This window comes from Dermacentor silvarum, chromosome 8 (assembly GCF_013339745.2).
Source record: "Dermacentor silvarum isolate Dsil-2018 chromosome 8, BIME_Dsil_1.4, whole genome shotgun sequence".
In the NCBI taxonomy this organism is placed as follows: domain Eukaryota; kingdom Metazoa; phylum Arthropoda; class Arachnida; order Ixodida; family Ixodidae; genus Dermacentor; species Dermacentor silvarum.
Genome location: NC_051161.1, coordinates 119,847,438 through 119,866,166, shown reverse-complemented (window position 1 = coordinate 119,866,166; position 18,729 = coordinate 119,847,438). Strand labels below are relative to the sequence as shown.

General features: G+C 45.8%; 1 protein-coding gene across 1 annotated transcript in view; it reads right to left on the bottom strand.

Moving 5' to 3' along the window:
* LOC119461642 (potassium voltage-gated channel subfamily KQT member 1-like) overlaps window positions 1-18,729 on the bottom strand; it is a 283,324-nt gene that overhangs the window by 51,012 nt on the left and 213,583 nt on the right. The window contains exons 8-9 of the mRNA XM_037723006.2: window positions 11,729-11,803; window positions 9,381-9,604 (exon numbers count right to left, since the gene is read on the bottom strand). Coding sequence (XP_037578934.1) covers window positions 9,381-9,604; window positions 11,729-11,803 — 299 coding nt within the window. The remainder of the gene's footprint in view (window positions 1-9,380; window positions 9,605-11,728; window positions 11,804-18,729) is intronic.

Genomic DNA, 18,729 nt, shown 5'->3' with positions numbered 1-18,729 from the left:
GCTCAACCGTTCTTGAGTATATCGCACCAACAAGGCAGAACGTTCACGCTGGTCTATTGAAAAGCGTGAAAGGTATTTCCCCAACAACGGCGAGGAAACTGTGGAACAATAACGATGTAGAAGTTATAGTACACATGTCACTTTGAACTCAGTGGTGCTGAAGCTGCATTATCATTCGACCTGTGACATTATCTTAGATTCAAATTCAATCATTGATGTTAGTATCACACGCACTGCGTTGATTTGAACATTTGTTAAACGATTAAATTTTTCCTAGTGTTACTTAGCATGTCTATGTGACTAGAGCTCTGAATCATTCGAAAACCCTGACTCCGTAAGAAGGTGCATTTAGCCGAGTTTTATCGAAATACTCTGCCATAAACACGGAAAGTTCTCCATATTGACTTTTGTATACCATCATGAATCCCAAGTCACTCATTAATATCTAGCCCAGTTAGCACATGTAGAGCTGTGGTCGTTGAAAATTATGATTTTAGAGAAGGCTAACGCTGAGCTCAGCAAAAGTCGTGCAACGCTAATATTACACGACGAGAAACGCATGAGACTTTCCGTCACAAGCCTCTTTCATAATGGTCGCTATCACAACATAAGGCAGTTGCTGCATCTTGTAAGTATGTTGTGTACCACTGAGGTTCGTTCACCTGCATATAGCTACGCATACTGGGAGAAAGAAGAACAAGCAAACGCCGAGCAAAACCAAGGGAGCTATTTTTCCCTTTTTGCTGGTGCAGGCAAACGTTACTTGTACTACTGGCACGCGGCACATGGACAACGCCAAGCTATTGTGGTTACTTTGCCATGCAGTTGAAGATGACACGCAAGCGGTGGTGTGGTTGCAGTACATGCAGCGTGCTAATGGTGCAAAAGTATGAGGAAACGTTCGCCACAGTCATGTGAGCCCCATTCACCTAAAACTTTCTAGCTGATATACCAAGCGATTATACTTGTGAGGAACGAGGTGACCGCAAGTGTCCTCTATGAGCCATATACGCATGCTACTCCACACGCACTGATCACTAAAGGCGATTTCGACAAATCGCGCCAGTGCGCTTCAGGGCGCCCCTCTGCGCGGTTTCAACAATCATGCTCGCACCAAGGCGGTGGGCATCGGCGCGATTTGCCGAATTCGCCATAAGAGACGTTGGCAAGTGCTTAAACAAAGCTACGTCAAATTATGTGCGTTTATAGCTGAGACCCTACTACCAGCCTACATACAGTGAATTCCAGCAGCTTGGTTTATTCTTTTCAACGTCTACTTAGTGCACCACAGCTTGTCTTTATGCTTGCTAGAGAACATACGGCTGAGCAAGATAGCTAAGTGGCTACTGTACTAATATATAGCGGGGTGCCAAGAGCAAAGTGCAAAGCACTGACACACATTACAGGCGTAGGACTCTTTTCCCTAACAGCGATGTTCAGCCTTTCGACCAAAACCTGCCAGCAAAGGTGCAGGCAGAGACTGTCGAACAAATTTAGGATTATATTTGCTGCCTTTGAGCTCGCTTATGGCGACGGTTTGGCGTGCAAGATTCTGTTTACCTCGAATCCGAATTGTTTGTTGGCTAGATCACAAAAATCAATACATTCCGTACATGAATACCCGCGACATGGTTTCTAAAAATTAAAAAATACGGTGTACTTAAAAAGAAAACACAAGTGCAAAGATGCACTAATCATCGCCCTTACGCACACATATGCAGTAATGTTTCTGTTTTTATTTGCAAAGGAAAATAAATGAAGTATTCTATGATAAAAAATTGCTGACATAGGTAGTTCTCGAATGTGGATAGCGGATAGCGGTCAACAACTCTTACACGCTATAATCAACAAAAGCGCTAGTATTATAATGTTAGCTAATATTTTTTGTTATAAAATTTCCCGGCAGCGTTGTGAGTACACGTGTCTGCTGTAAAACATGGCTCCGCCACTCCTGTAATGTTTAGTTACACTCTATTTGTGCCCTCGAACACACGTACTCGAAGATCATTGGTGGTCGAACACAAGTGAACCTTGTTCGACTAGAAAGTAAGTTTGCTGTCCTAGCACACGTAATTACAACTAAAAGCTGAATGAGCTTTCGTTTACAGCAGCGCATTTCTTGTTTTGTTCCCGAGAAACTGGTACAAAAAGGGCAACAGGCTAAATCTTTTTTATAATTTGCCTAACAATGTCCATGTTCATTATCGCCGTGATTGTATCGAAGCGGTGTTGACACATGTACCCAAATAGGAGGTTAACGGCATTCGCGGGCAATGCGACAAACGCCATAAACCTAGCAGTGAGCGTTCAACTCAAATGCACTTATCTTCACTGGACCTTACAAGTATGTATTGACAAGTGCGCTCAAGTATCGATGGCGCTTGAGCAGCGTCCGCAGTGTGAACTGGTGACAGTGTGCAACCTCAACAACGCGAGTTGGTGAAATGTGCGTCTGGAACAGTGTGCCTGTGTCCAACCTGTATCTGGAGCCGACCTAAAGCCAGGCGACAGGGCTAGGAACGGCGGGTTGGTGAATTCTTTCTGCAGCAACACGCAGAGGCCAAAAGGAGTGGTCCCGTCTTCGGCGCAGCAATCTGCTCAGAGCAGGGGGAACACGAAATGCACTCAGGCAACAGCAGCGACACTGAATGAACACACTCTGCAAGCACCACGAACAGCATGCAGCACAGTCATTCCACCGTTATGCGACGAATGCACGCTCGAACAGCACAGACACATCTTGGCGCCGAGAGCACAAAAAGTCGAGCATGCAGGCGTCATGCCACAAAGACACGCCCGCAAGACACTTCAAGAGCTGGCAAGCACACAAAGCCGTGTTACACGGACCATCTCAACTCGCCTCCGCGCAATAGCAACAATGGACTTTGCATGAGACGAGGGAGCCAATGGAGACGCAGGTGGTATGCATCGTCGGTAGGCGCACGAGAAGTATTTGGTTTTTGACATTACTTGGCAAAGATCTTGTCCTGTTCTGTAGTGCATTTTCGTAAGCTTGTCTACTTGAATATTCATTGAAACCTCGACAGTTCGCATTTACCACTTTACGACCTTTTCTGTGTGACGTGGAAGTTTAGAGTAACCTGGCCCCAGTTTGAATAGTATATTCTCACAACATCACCTTACTTTCAAAAGCAATAAGGATGCTTTGGCATGTCTAGAACCAGTTTTTTTTTCTGCCAGATTTATCTTAACTGCACTTCACAAATTGCCACCCTTTCTTGTAATAGCGATTTTCGCACTTTGAACCGGAAACGATGGTAACAGTAGCGGGCTTTGGGAGAAGACGAAGGCACGCGAAAACACTCTGTTATTATATATTTGTTCGCTAGTACCATTTGTTCTGTATCGTGCACAACGGGATGCAATGCGTACACTACTGTTTGTCTTTCAAGCAGATGCGCCAAACGATTTCTTGCTATAGCATAATCAGTGTCAATGGAAATGATAAAGTCAAGCACCCGTATCACAAAGACTGAAAATAATGATATATAGTCCACGTGATGCTTGCTCTACACTATTCCGTTGAGAGCGTCCGTGTAACAGCTGTCATATGCAAGGTACAGCAATAAGCTGCAATAAGTACGTAACAGCACAAGCATTGCAGTCTCCAGCAGCAAACATATATAGATTAACGCTGCACAGCTTTCAGAAATACTGTAGAATTGTATGAAAAAGATTAACTAAACACAGTACAGAAAATGTGCCCAACAACACTACAAGTGATAAGTAGATGCTTTCCTATTAGGCGGACTTTACGTTTTGTAGATGTTGTTGGCCTGAAGCGAATACGAGTATAAAAGCTACCGCTTGCTTTTTGTGGCCCTGATCTGAGCAATGGTGTACCGTCGTCAGCACGCTTAACACGAACGCTCCGCAGCGCAACCTGAACCGACTCGGACTGACACCAGCGCCGGGAAACGTTATGCGCTCTTATCTCGGTATGTTTGCGGTATCTCAGTATGGCTGACGATAGCTGGAGCGCCGCTCGATTTGACTGTTCGACTTGTCTTTCGCTTGGGTCTTACCGGCGGGGAGAGTGGGCTCACTTGTCAAGTCCGTTTCGCCGCGTTTCACACGTGGCTGCGGTATCACGCGCGCCCAGAATACAAGTTGCGGTATGCTTATCTAGGCAAAGTGAACTGTCGCACGCCATTTCGCTCATGGCAGTACTTGGAAAGCTCACTATTGTTTTCATATTTAATGGCTAACAATATATTTCAAGAAAAATTGTGTCTAAATCAGCGTTGTGAACACAAGAGGCAGTAAATATAAATATTGAGATCCCTCGGAACATTCTGATTTCAAAGATCTGCAGAATTCTGCCATCCGTCGAAATGGATGGTCGCATCATTTCAGTGAGCTCCTCCTCTGTGGCGCTAGAAAAACATTTTTGTTATTAGAAACCTTATGTTTTTATACTAGTCGACAATGAGAATAATTCAGCTCTAAAACCAAGAGAACGTTTTTAAGCCTGCTAATGTAGACATTATGTTATAATGCGACATATACATATAATCTTTGAGCTTCAAGCGGCATAGTATTGTCACAGTGGGAAACCGGTGCTGCTTCGGCTAGTGCTCGGCGTACTTGGCTTATACGTCAATTTTTCCTGGAATCACGCCATAGCTGGAATATTTACTTGCATGAGCTTGAATTATGACGCTGTAATGCAGTTGCAAAAAAAAGTAAGCAGCACTGCGGCGCAGCACAATGCCTTAATCAAGAGTGTGCATGATCCACGAGTGAATAACATTTACGCAGCTTACACTGATAATTTATCTTGTAGGATCCAGTTCTGAACAGTGATACGGTCGAGCTATTACGCATATATATTGTGAAACTGGAGTGTATTTGTTAGTGCGAATTCTTTCATTTAAGTTACACGCGCACCTGTTTGTAGGTGCAAATTTATATTTAATTTCCTCAATAGTCCTGCATTACTGACCTAGGCCTACCAAATTGCCCATAGTGCAGTGACCGCAGTCTTCGACAACGATTAATTCACTTTATAAAGACATCGGCACCTTGACACTGAAAATACGAGGTGAGAATTGACCATTGATGACAGGATCACATGAAAATTCATGCGAGCACATTTTTAAAGCGCACATCGTTAAAGCATGCTGTAGCAACACAGTCAGGCTCCGCACTAGCTGAAATCTACAGAGAACGAGAGCGTAGGGGCAGCGACGAAAAAGCACATATATTTATCAAGCCTTCAGCCTGACGACTTCGTCTGGTAAAAAAAAAAAGCGTAAGCAACGTTTGCCTGCGACTCCACAACAATGACCACGTAGAGAAACATGCAGCGAAAATGCATATAGAGGCGAATGCATATTAGGAAGCAACGCAAGCCCCATGCAGGAGTCTGCAGATGCATAAGCAATTTTTGCCTGTATGAAGTTTCTGTAAAAAGTACGCAGTTGTATGTGAATGGCACTGTTCATGATATGCATGTTTCCAAGCATAACAAAATAAGTTCCTTGATACTTGAGCCGACCAATTGTGTTGAAAGCTCACAAAAAATAATGTCACGATACAAGCAAAACTTGTTTCTCATCACAGTTTGTTCCCAGTCGTAGTAGTCACATGTACTTAAGGAAGATTAATGTGTGACAACTGAAATGAAAAATTTTTGGGCCGCACTACGAACGTTATGAACACCTACATGAAACAGCACATCAACACATCAGCGTATCAACACATCATTTTCGCGACTTGTTGCGGGTGAAGGGGGCCTCAAGCATTCTTTTTTCTTCATAGAATGTGTTTTAAAATATGCTGTATCAGGAAGTACGAAATCTCCATGAAGGAACATAGATATTTTTTGTTGAATGTAATAGTTTATTTTACCTAAAAAGAATTTATCTTGTCCAGTGACTACTGCGCCAGTCTATGAAAGTGGCAGGACTTTTTGTGAGGAAACAATAAATAATCAAAACAAATACAGGACAAAAGGACGTTTTTGACAGAGGCACTGAACTGTCACACGTGGCCCAATATAAATAAATTAAACTATATATGAGCGCCGTTACACCACCAGAAAGTCATTGATAATTCAGCAACCCTTGCCTCTGCACACCGCTAGTGATGTCTTCTGTGTAGTTTGCGCGTTGTTGATTCGAAACCTACCAACTAAATTTGGTATGCTTCTGCTTTTCAATTGAGTATGTTCCTCAACGTGTTCAACTGAAAGTGTTCAAAGCAATGTATTCACCAGATCGATTTGGCAACTCTCCAACTGGGGTGGCACACCACATTCCGGCGGAAAGCAATACTTTTCCTGTTTATTTTGTTCTGTCGCGCCCTGTTTTTTTGTGTCATGTATTACCATGTCATTTTTTGGATGGAGGCGGACGTTGCGTAGGTACTCGGATATAGCCTCCAAACTATACCGCATGTACAATATTTCGTGAAAGTGCTAAGCGTTTGCTTCCAGAGCAGCGGGCCCTCCATGAAGTGCCTCTCCGTATAGCGTGTCATGTTATAACTCATGGCGGCCGTCAGTTGATTGTTTTTCGAAGCAGACGTTTCTCGATATGAGCTTAGCGAACAGCATTTTACAGATGAAATGCACACCAATCGTTCCGTAGTTTTCAAACCCCAAATATCTGCCACTAGACACAGGCAAAATGGCTCTTCGCTGTGGCAGACGTCAGACATAGCGGACTGACCCAGAAATGGCTCTATTTGAAAGTTTTGAGTTAAATGAAGCAGAGTTTTCTCTCCAACAACTTTCTTGTACAAATGAATGGATTAAATTCAATTACTTTTTTTTAAAACAAAGATTACTAACGGTGCCTTTTGGATGGAGGACAAAAACAATTTTTGTTCATGAACGTTCAGACAAATTCTCAAAAGTACAGGCCTCTGTGTTTCCCGACCGTGGCACACACTTGCTGCTTGAATAAGTTCCTCAGCATGTGAAGAAGTGGCTGCATGCATCATCCATGTCCTTCTGAGACATGAAACGGTCCTCCTAATTCTTTGGGAAATACTTCATGGGCGTGACTACAAGGATACATGGCGCATCCAATATGCCTGTTATATATCAGTAGCATTTCTCAGTGCGTTTCTCGTAACCAGATAAACGTCGTTTACGAACGTACTAACTCGTGCTGCAATTGACGAGAGCCACACAATTACACAACACAAGGAACTTCAGATCAACCAGCTGGTCTCCGTGCGTTAAAATAATATGCTGTTTTATTTCGATAGTTGCGTCCAAATTTACTCCGGCTGTCGCGCCAACCAAATACGCTGTCTTCGAACAAATAACTCCTTCAGGCTAAATTTTATTACCATACAGCCAGCCACAAAGGTAGGCCTGTATATGCTTCCTTATTTAAAGCCCGGCAGAATCATGTCTTTAAGCCATATGCATTGTTTTGCGGCACGCACGTGCCATTCAAAACCATGATTGGATATCTATATTATGCACTATGCAAAAACATTGAAGTGGCTTCAGGATAGATAATCAGCGTTTCCAGCCGAGTATAAAAAATTAGGCAATAAGATCTTTCTCGGTACAAATAAAACATCCAGACACCTCATGTATGCTAGAGGGGGATGGTCTGGCAAAGCAGGGCTCACTAACGAGGCCCCTGGGACGTCATTAGGCACGGAGTACGAACCAAGGCCTCTGACATCGGGTCGCGCACTAATTGTCCCATCCGGCTGAGAAAAGACAAGGGGATGCTGCTCAAACTTGGGATACTGGGCTGCATTTTTCATAAGGCACGAAAACTACCAATGAGGCGTGGTCGTTTTAAAGTATATCAAGCATTGAGCTTACCGTTGGTGTTCTCGTGATGATCGCTCAGCTGCACCTCGAATAGCATCTAAACCTATTTGAGCTGCGACAGCTTTTCCGGGGATTGCTGTTCAACCGCTCTTAAGGCATTGCTATAGACACCAACCGACGCTGACAAAAATAATCGCCTTGGTTGCAATGAAAATAAGCTCAGTATTTACTGCTGAACTATTCAAGCGCTTCCTCAAGATTTCTTGTTTTCGCTGTTATTATGGGCTGAAAGAGATTAAAGAGCAGATAACATAGACGTGACTAACTACGCGTCAACAACAAAAAGAAATGCTATGATAATGAAATTCATGTTCCATAACTTTCCACAAGCACAAACACAACCACAGGAAGTATTCAGCATATTTATGTTTTGGGAGGGTTTTCTTGCGCCAACAGCCCCTACGCCTTTGAGATACATCTTGATACGCCGCAGTTGTTTTTTTTTTTCGTCAGTGCTGACCTTCATTTCTATAGAGCCCTACATATGCCTCTATTAACATACTTAGCAGACTCAGCGTATTTTCATTATCAGACATGGTGCTGTACAAGAATAAAAATAGGCATACTTTACCGCAACATGGCCATACACACATGCGGCGAAGCTCTGAGCCCCAAGTCAACACTTCACTTAAAAGCCTCTTCTTATTTGAGAGCAGTTGCTATTTTATTCTCCCTTTGTTGTTTACTAATCGTAGTGTGCCAGTCTAGTTTCTGTTCTTATTTTGTTTACTATGCCTACACCATTACCACAACTTACGGAGTTCAACATCCAGCGAACCGAGCGGCCGTAGCTGCAAACGAGGACAGTTTCCATGGAAATGCTGCGGTTATTTTTTTCGCGCATGAATAATGGCACAGGTGACAGACCGGTATACGCCCCAGCAACCGGCTTTTGCGCGATTAGGGGCACGTCGTACACCCAGTAGCTTCGTACTTTCATACAAAACCTCGGCAAACGATGTTTGCGATGTTTGTACCATCGGATGATCATGGAAATGAACAAAGTTTGCAGGCATTGTGGACAATTTTCGGAGATGCTTTCACACATGTCAAGGATGTCAGGTTTACGAGATGTCTGTAGCCCGATCGTGCTCAATTTTTCACCTTTCAGTTCGTATTACCATAGTTAACTCTCAAGGATTCAGAAGTTGATACGAAACTGCATTTTTCTGTTAATTTTACAGGATCAGACATTCAAGTATAGACGCAGTAGGCCTTGGCATGAGAAGAGACACTCGCTTCACCGTGACCTAGCGGCTTCGACGACGACCCGAGATAAGATTCTTTTGTTAAGGTGAACCTAGTCTTACTGCTTAGTCTTCGCCGCAGGCATTTCATTATTTTTTTCGTGTTCACCGATTGCCCTGACCTGCCTGTCTAAGTTGCTATTTGTGTAAATTCGAATTTTGAAGCTCGGAGATAGCCACATACATAATAGAGAAACAGGCTCAGCTCTGAATTCTTGTACGTACGAAAGCAAAGGACAAATAAGAATTGCCAGAACAATCTTTCGATTGGGGTGATCAATGAAATAGCTGCAAATGAGTGCGCTCACCGTCCGAGTTTCGTTTTGAGGCATCAGAGATGTCTCTGGCGACGCTGTCCTCGCTGAAGCTGGCCGGAAGCCTCCCCGAGTGCATGACGTTGTCCTGGCTGGCGTTAGAGTCGCAGTGGTAACGACTCCGGGACATCGGGGAATGCAAGTGCGACGGAGTGGCGGGCTGTCGGTGCCGACGTATCGTGGACAGCCTGCTCACGAAAGACGTGTTGTGCTTGAACCTACGGTCGTCACGAAGAACCGTGAAAGAAATAAGTTCCTCGTAAGAGCTGTATCAGAGGGCGTGTCAGCAAACAGCAGCATCGTAAAGCACGAGAAACTAAATGTGAAAATGTATCATCTGTAACAACGCCACTACATCTGCCTACCAGAACGCCACCACAAAAAAAAAATGCACGAGAAATGCTACTCACCACAACCAGAGACACCGCAGCCGACTGAAGACTGTTGACACCTGTTTATATTATTTTGTCCTCACCTCTAAATGGTGCCTGTTTTCTTCGCGATTCTTTTTTGAAACATCGTAACGAGGCTGTGTAATTCAAAACGGCATACCATTGAATTTCTCAAACTCTTTATACAATTTCCTGGTGCCGTGTATACTTTATTTGCGAGTTTTTCTTCATCTGAAGTACCTGTTGCAAGACACCATGTTATTATTTCAGATTATACAACGCATAAAATAGACGAAAATCCGTGTGTGGCGGCCAGATCTGTGTCGAACGCCAACGAATATTTCAAATTTTCTCGGTACGACTGATTATCTTATTACACCAGCGAAAAATGTTCAAGTACGTTTTGTGCAGCTGTCTCGACATCAACCGTTGCAAAACGTGTGAATAAAGCTTGAAGTCTGAGCACACATTAAAACGTTGGCGCTATCAACATCATAGAAGTCGAGCACCGGAGACCTCTACGTGCGGCATTTCACATTTCGCTTAAATGACGCACGAATAAGTACAATTGCGTGCATGTCATTCTCAAGGTCCAATGAAAAAATCATGAGTTTGACAAATAGAATACATAGGCCTCAATCATGCTTCCCAACCGCACTGCTCGCAATGCAAACTCAGAACAAGCGACCAACAGTGAGAAGGCGATGGAAGCTTCATATTTGAGCTTAAGTGTCAAAAAGGCAACCTATCGTTGTCGCTATGACGACGGCAAGTTTCCCTCGTCAACACTTCAGCTCCACGTTGATGCTTCCTTTGTCTGTCCACTGCTGATCTCTACAAGCGTCCATCTTCGCGTTACCCCTTCATCTTTTTTATATGAATGAACAGAAGTAGTAGAATATTTGAGCACGGCAAACGGAACACCTCTGCACTAGCCACCCAGCCGCGGACGGAAAGCATTTCTTACTTGCCGTAACAAAGCCAAGCTTGTCACACAGTGCGAAGTTGAAGGCTCCTTGACCCGTTATTTTTTATAAAAGGAACGCGTTCCCGACAATAAATACGTCCCCGCGATAAAAATTTGGTTTGGGCTAGTTCGTTCATTTTTTAGGCATAGACAGAGCAGCGCGAAAAAAAAACATCGACGAGAAAAGGGCACGTAAAAAGGATCAATTGCACCCGTTTAGTTAACGTGTCCCTTCTTCATCCATGTATTTTCGCACTGTCCTTCTTGCGATATGGCGTACGTATTCGCCAAACTCTCACGCTAGAATTGTTCGTAAGGGAAAACTAAAATGAATCCCGATACTGAGCATACTATTGGTGGCTGACCAATTGCAGGCACGGTAAGTTTTAAGAATCAGGCCCCAAGTTTCCTTAAAATACTCGTTTTGGTCGCACACGTTGAACCAACTATTGCGGGCATGTTTTAACACATTTCTTTGCAACGTATTGCACTAGAGCTGCAATGATTGCGTTTCGCGAAAAATAACGGTGACGTATCATTGGGTATTTATTGACGCCTATACCAGACACCGCCAAGCTCAAGCTGAGCACCAACCGTTGCTCAAGATGACCACCAACACTAACAGTGATCCTTCAAACGACATAGCTTCTTGCCCACCTTTGCCATTGACCAATTTTGTTGCATAAACTGAGTATTCAAAAGAGCGGGGAGCCCATTATATGACATATCTGGTGCGGCCATCCAAGGTTCTGATTACCTGAGGTCCCCACTTGTGCAAAATAACGCGTAGTAAGCGTAGAGTGACCTTATTCCGCATGGAGAAAGAAGAGGATGCTCTTTCATTTTTTCAAGTTATTGCCATCTTCGCACTTGGCGCAAGAAACTCGAACATAAAGTCACATTACGATCACTGTGCATTTGCTCGATATAGCATTCGGCATTCGTGAGCAGTGCAAAAAATACGGTGCCCGGTGTATACTTACAGAATTCCAGCACCTGGGGCTGGCAGGTCCAGTCTGTCTCTGCGCTTTGTGCTTGTGAACGACCCTGAGGCATAGCTGGAGATGGGGGTGCAACAAGACAAAACCACACAGTGCGACAGTGCGTGAAAAAAGCAGGCAGACCCGTGCTAGGAGCCAAACGCAAAAGATAGACGAATTTTCAAACGTGCGACAATGTTGAAGGTAGATTTTCTTATTAAGAGAAAGTTTTACTTCGGCAGCTGCTTTCTAAAATGAATAAGAAGGTATTGGGTTTCTTGGTAACTGCTTAAGTTACCTCGAGCTTCCGATGAGTTTTGTTCCACTAAAATGAAACACTTAAAATGTAGTGCTTCTTTAGCGTTATAGTGCCTACAACCTGAAATATGACTAATGAAGATTGCAGCTTCGTAACTGAGGAATAAAGAACTACACGATTCTGCGGAATGCATACATTGGGATGTTTAAATTGGAGGAACCAGTATATACATTGCTCTCTCACATAATTTGCAAATATGAATTGTGCACAACTTGTGTAAACAATGTAATTATTTCACATAGATTGCAGAATATTTTTTGATATTGTAACGGATGGGATGGATTTATTTACAAGAATGACGGATGGTTGGCGTAGCACAAGGGACAGGACGGTCATCCAAGCCCAACAGGCAGCGGCCAGCTCCTCGCGCACACTTCTACTTCCTCTTCCTTCGGCTGCGCCGTGCAGCGTGACAATTTATCCGAGGGCAGACGAAGTTCTCCGAGCGAGTTACATAGCCCGATGATGGTACTGTTTGAGTCGGGCGACGTGCACGACTTGCGTGTTATGTGACCGCCGTTTGTGCGAAGTCACTCTTGCGATGACGTAGGGCACGTCACTCAGTCGTTTCAGTATGACGTATGGACCAGTGTATCGTGACAGAAACTTCGTGCACAGCCCCTTTTTCCGCGCAGGTGTCCAAAGCCAAGCAAAGTCCCCAGGAGCATATGTGACGAGCACATGTCGAGCGTCATAACGAGTCTTGGCACGATCTTGAGAGGAGAGAGTCCTGAGGCGGGCTAGTCGACGCGCTTCTTCGGCACGGCATAAAGTCTGGCCTAATGAGTAGTCATCATGTGGGGACCAGGGCAGGATGGTGTCGATAAAGCTTTGGGGGTTTCGAGCATAGAGAAGAAAGAAAGGCGCATAGCCGGTGACTTCGTGCTTGGCAGTATTGTAAGCGTACGTTACAAATGGTAAGATTGAATCCCAGTTTTTGTGATCGGTGGAGACATACATGGCAAGCATGTTGGTCAGCGTACGATTCCTGCCCTCAGTGAGTCCGTTTGTTTGCGGATGGTAAGGGGTCGAATGCCGGTAATCAGATCCACAAAGACGTAGTAGTTCTTCAACAACGTCCGCAGTAAACTTGCCGTCCACGATAACTAATCACAACGCGTGGAGCACCATGGCGGAGAATGACAGAGTACAGCAGAAACGATGAAACATCCGCAGCTGTAGCCGAAGCGAGCGCCGCCGTCTAAGTGTACGGGGTCAAATAGTCCACACACACAATAATCCAGCGGCGACCGGATGTAGACTTGGGGAAGGGACCTAGCAAGTCGACACCAACTTTTTCGAATGACACGGTCGGCGGTTTAACTGGCTGCAAGGTACCCGCAGGAGGCGTCGTTGGCTGCTTATGGCGTTGGCAAATGGCACAGCTGGAAACGTACAGCTTCACCGTCTTCCAGGGCTTGGGCCAATAAAAAGGCTGGCGCAGTCGGTGAAGTGTCCGATCGAAGCCAAAGTGGCCTGACGTGATGTCATCGTGCATGGCGTGAAGTATCATAGGCCTCAACGTCTGGGGAACCACGAGCAGAAGTGGAGCGCCTTCAGCAGAATAATTCTTCTTATACAGTATATATTCAAAAATAATGAAAGGTGAGCCGCGTGCAGGTGACCGAGCGGCGTCAAGAATAACTCGTATAGAAGGGTCATGCTGGTGCTCATGCTTGAATGCGGTGGCATCAGGGAACTCGGCGGAGATGGCAAGGAGGTATTCATCTAAGTCATCGTCCGTATCTCGCGTGCTTGCTGACGGAAGGCGAGATAAACAGTCAGCATCGGTGTGAGAACGACCACTCTTGTAAGTGATAGAAAAGTCGTACTTTTGAAGCCGTAATGACCACTGAGCTAATCGGCTAGATGGATCGCGTAGTCCAACCAACCAGCAAAGAGAATGGTGCTCTGTCACTATCGTGAAGTGGCGGCCGTACAAGTATGGTCGAAACTTGTAGGTGGCGAAGACTACCGCGAGGCATTCCATTTCTGTTACGGTGTAACTCCGCTCAGCCTTGGTAAGAGTACGGCTTGCGTAGGCGATGACTTGTTTGCGTCCGCTGTGTATTTGTACGAGTACAGCTCCAACATCCAGACCACTAGCATCGGTGTGAAGCTCAGTTGGGGCCTCTGAGTCAAAGTGGCGCAAAATTAGAGCTGACGTGAGCAGAAATTTTAGTTGACGGAATGCAGACTCACATTCAGTAGTCCATCTAAACGGGGAGTCCTTGTGAAGGAATGACGTGAGCGGATGAGCTAAGCGTGCTAAGTCCCTAATGAAACGGCTAAAGTAAGAACATAGTCCCAGGAAGCTGCAGAGGTCTTTCACTGTCTTCGGCTGGTTGAAGCCACGAACGGCCGCAAGCTTCTGGGGGTCTTGGCGGATGGCTTCTTTGTCGACGAGGAAACCCAAAACAAGCGTTTGACGTTCGCCAAAGTGACACTTTATGGACTTTAGTATCAGTCCAGCTCGCCGTATGCAGTCAAGCACAATTTCGAGTCGGTGGTTGTGCTCGTGAAATGTCTTGCCGTAAATGACGACGTCGTCCAGGTAACATATACAGATTTCTCATCGAAGTCCCCGCAGGATCATGTCCATGAATCGCTCGAATGTCGCCGGAGCATTACGAAAACCGAAAGGCATTGCGTTAAACTCGAAGAGTCCGTCTGGCGTTACGAAGGCAGTCTTCTCCTTGACTGGCGGGTGCATCGATATTTGCCAGCAGCCTGAGCGCAGATTGACAGAGGAAAAGTACGAGGCAGAATGTAAACAGTCAATGGCGTGATATATCCGTGGCAGAGGATACACATCCTTCTTCGTTACTGCGTTTAGGCGTCTGTAGTAGACGCAGAATTGCCACGAATCGTCTTCTTGACCAATATGACTGGAGCCACCCAAGGACTATTGGACTCCTGGATGACACCTTTCTGTAGCATGTCTGTAACTTGCTCGGCGATCACTTTGCGGTCGGCAGGAGAGACGCGGTACGGTTTCTGTCGTATGGGCGACGCTGTTCCAGTATTGATGCGGTGGTGCACACGGGAGTGTGGTGGTGGCTGCAGGCGCTCTTGAGCAAAGTCAAACACTGACGCATAGCGGGCAAGGATCTCTTGGAGCGCTTATTGGTGGGAAGAGGGGAGTGATTTATTAATCATGCTCCTAAATTTTGAAGAGTGGTCACTGAGTGGTGGGCTTGCGTCCATAGAAATAGCAACCGCACGAATGCTCGCAACACTATCTTCTTCAAAACGTGCTACCTTCAGTCCTGCAGGCAAAACAACCGACTCGGAGGACACATTCACCGTCCAAACGTGAGCACAACCTCCTATGACTTCGATAAGTGACCGAGGGACAAGTACATTCTTCTTTAGAGTGTTGATGTATTCAGCTTCAATTAATCCACAGCAGGAACCAGTACGGACGCGTGACGAGGTCACAGGGATGAACATTGCCGTCTGCGCAGGCAAAAGTGCATAAGTGGACACGGAAAATATTTCCTGACGATCGGATGCAATGTCGTCTAGCGCGGGTGGTCTGGTATCGCTCCTGAGTGAAATTTCACCAGCCCTGCAGTCTAATGTTGCTCCACACTCCCGTAAAATCAATACCATGAATTATGTCGTGCGTGGCGCGCGCGAGTACATTATATTCGATTCGAAATGCCTTTCCACCAACGGTTATCACGACGGAACATACTCCCACAGGACGTAATAGTTCACCGCCAACTCCGCGAAACGTGGTATTTCCATCCAAAGCAAACACCACTTTCGGTCCGAGGCGAGTCTTGAACGCAAGACACATCACGGACACAGAAGCACCAGTATCTGCTAGAGCCGCAGTATTAACACCATCGACACAAACACACACTTTGTTCTTTACCATGACGACAGACAGAGGCATTTGCAAAAGTGACCGTCCCGCGAGCTCACCCTTATCGGTCGCAACAGCTATAGTTCCCAGCTGGGGCGGCGTAGGCGAGCGGCGACGTGGAGATGGCAATCGACGTGTCCGAGTCAGCGGTGGAGTCAGGCTGCGGTCGGACACGGGAGAGTCATTCCTTGGAATGTATGTGTAGTCTCGATGTGGCTGGCGGAAAGGGACAAATGGTTGCCAGGATGTGGCATCTTGCATGCGAGGCGGATATGCGCGATCTCGCGGAGCACGCTGTGGGCGACGGCGGCAATACCTCGCGATGTGTCCCTGAGCCCCGCAGCTGTAGCACACAGGTGGGCTGAAATTTTCATTGATGTTGGGTATAAACCTCCAAGGCGCATTGTAGACGGGAGACGACCCACGTCGAGGCTGTCTGTCAAGTCGACATTCAAAACTCGTTGCTTGTGGCTGGATCATGGTGCTGTGGGCATGGGCGTTGTCGGAAACGGGGCGGGCACCGCAGGCAGGTCGCGGCCAGGCCGCCGGCGCCTCCAAGTAGCGCTCATCAACGGAGCATTGGTGGCACACGCGGTTGGCATCTGGGCCTTGAAAATGAGCCAGTTCATCTCTAATAACTTGCCGTACCAAAACAGCCAGGTCGTTACAGACAGATTCGTCCACACTTGCTATGTTGGTCACGTTGTCCAGCCGACCAAACTTCGGAAGAATGCGGCGTGTCTTCAGAGCCTCGAACGTACGACAGTGACGCCTTAAGTCGGACGGAGTAGTGAGGTCTTTCTTAGAGATAAAAAAATTGTGCACATCTTCAGCAATTCCTTTGAGTAGGTGTCCGACGTTGTCCTCGTCCGACATGTTTGCGTTCACAATTCCGCAAAGCTTCAGGATTTCTTCGATATAGGTGGCACACGTCTCTCCCGGTAACTGCGCTCGTCGTGAAAGTGTCTGCTCAGCCTTTTTCTTTTTCGAAAGTGAATCGCCAAAGCATTTCTTTATCTCTTCGACGAAGCTGCCCCAAGTTGTGAGCGAGCCCTCATCATTGTCGAACCACATGAGGGCAGTTCCCACAAGGAAAAAGACAACGTTAGAGAGCTGCGCAGCCGTGCTCCATTCACCGTGGCGGTTCATCCTCTCGTAGTGCCTCAACCAGTCCTCGACGTTCTCATTCGCTTTGCCTGAGAATGTGCGTGCTTCTCGATGAGGTGTCCAGTAACCGGCTTGCCTCGGGCGAATGCTGTCTGCCGCGATTTCTTCTCGAACGTCGCCTTCGCTCATGTCGCTCATGTCGACATCTCCCGGTGGTAGCCCGGCCAACCGTTTGCTGCGTCGAAGGGGTAGTAGAGCTCGGTCGTCCAGTGTGATGTAGCCAGCACCTCCACCAAATTGTAACCGATGGGATGGATTTATTTACAAGAATTATGGATGGTTGGCGTAGCACAAAGGACAGGACGGTCATCCAAGCCCAACAGGCAGCGGTCCAGCTCCTCGCGCACACTTCTACTTCCTCTTCCTTCGGCTGCGCCGTGCAGCGTGACAATATGTTCATCCGCTTTAGACAATATAACCGATGCAGTTTTCAGAGCTCTGGAATATGCTCTGGTAAACATTTTGAATTCTCAACTTTAGGCTACTGCTGCTTTTATTGGGAAGATATTTACCTGATACAGCAGATTTACCTACTACTTTCGTTAGTCGATTGGTTTAGCTTTTAAACTCATTTATCCGGGTCACATCTGCTTTTCTAACCTATTTCAATAGAAGAATCGGAGCCGACCACGAACGACAGCTTTACCTTACCCTAGTGCCTAAAAATGAGCTAACAACAAACAACAGGTTCGGCTAAGTTAGCCATAATGTTAGAGAGCTACTGGTCGGTAGAACGAATATGTACTGTCTGCATGTATATTCAACCTTCAAGGAGTAAAGTGTCACTGCACTTGATTTGTAGCTGTAGCGTAAGACTTGTACATCGTAGATTTGCCAATATAAAGCATGTTACCCCGTATTCGGTTGACGCGCGAGTACTTGAAACATTTTAGAACGCAGCTCTTAGACGCCCGTTTCTGCGTTTAGCGCTGGCCTGCGCCTCGGCCTCAATATTTATTTATGTATTTAGCGAAGAGTATGCGATTCCCGTGACGCCCCAAATTTATTACCTCACCACCTTCCAGTATTCCGCCCACCCATGGTTTTCATGCATAGTCATGATAAATATTATTGACACATTCAACCTAAATTTAAGTTCATACAATTTACCAAATCTGTACGCCTTGTTTACAAATTCAAATCAGTGACTCCCAAAACGGCAGCAAGTGATGTTATCCTTAATACAAGCGTACAAGACAGTAAAAAAGTGCATACACTGAAGCGAAGACTTGTAACACTGAATAAAACTAATTCATTCCTCGATGTTCTTGAAGTTCTTCATTTGGATGTGCAAAGCTACAGAAAGGCACTCTTTTTTACTTTCGCCTAATTTTAAATTCCAGTAACGAATGCACATTCGCTGCAATGCATTTCAAGCAGTTGCGAAGGGTACATGAACGAATCGACGGGGTGGAAATGCGGTACGAATGTCTTCGAAGAAAGAATGAATCAGTTCACAAGAAAGGAATCTTACTCATGCTAATTTTCTCGCTCAAAATGCAAACTTTCCTCTCCTATTTCATTTGATAGGACGTCTTTTGCATTTGGCGTGCATGTGAATTGTGCAAATTAGTCGAGTTTCCGTGTACTGTGTGTGTGTGCAACATGCAAATAGTTCCATCAGGGTGCACGCTTCGGTACTGA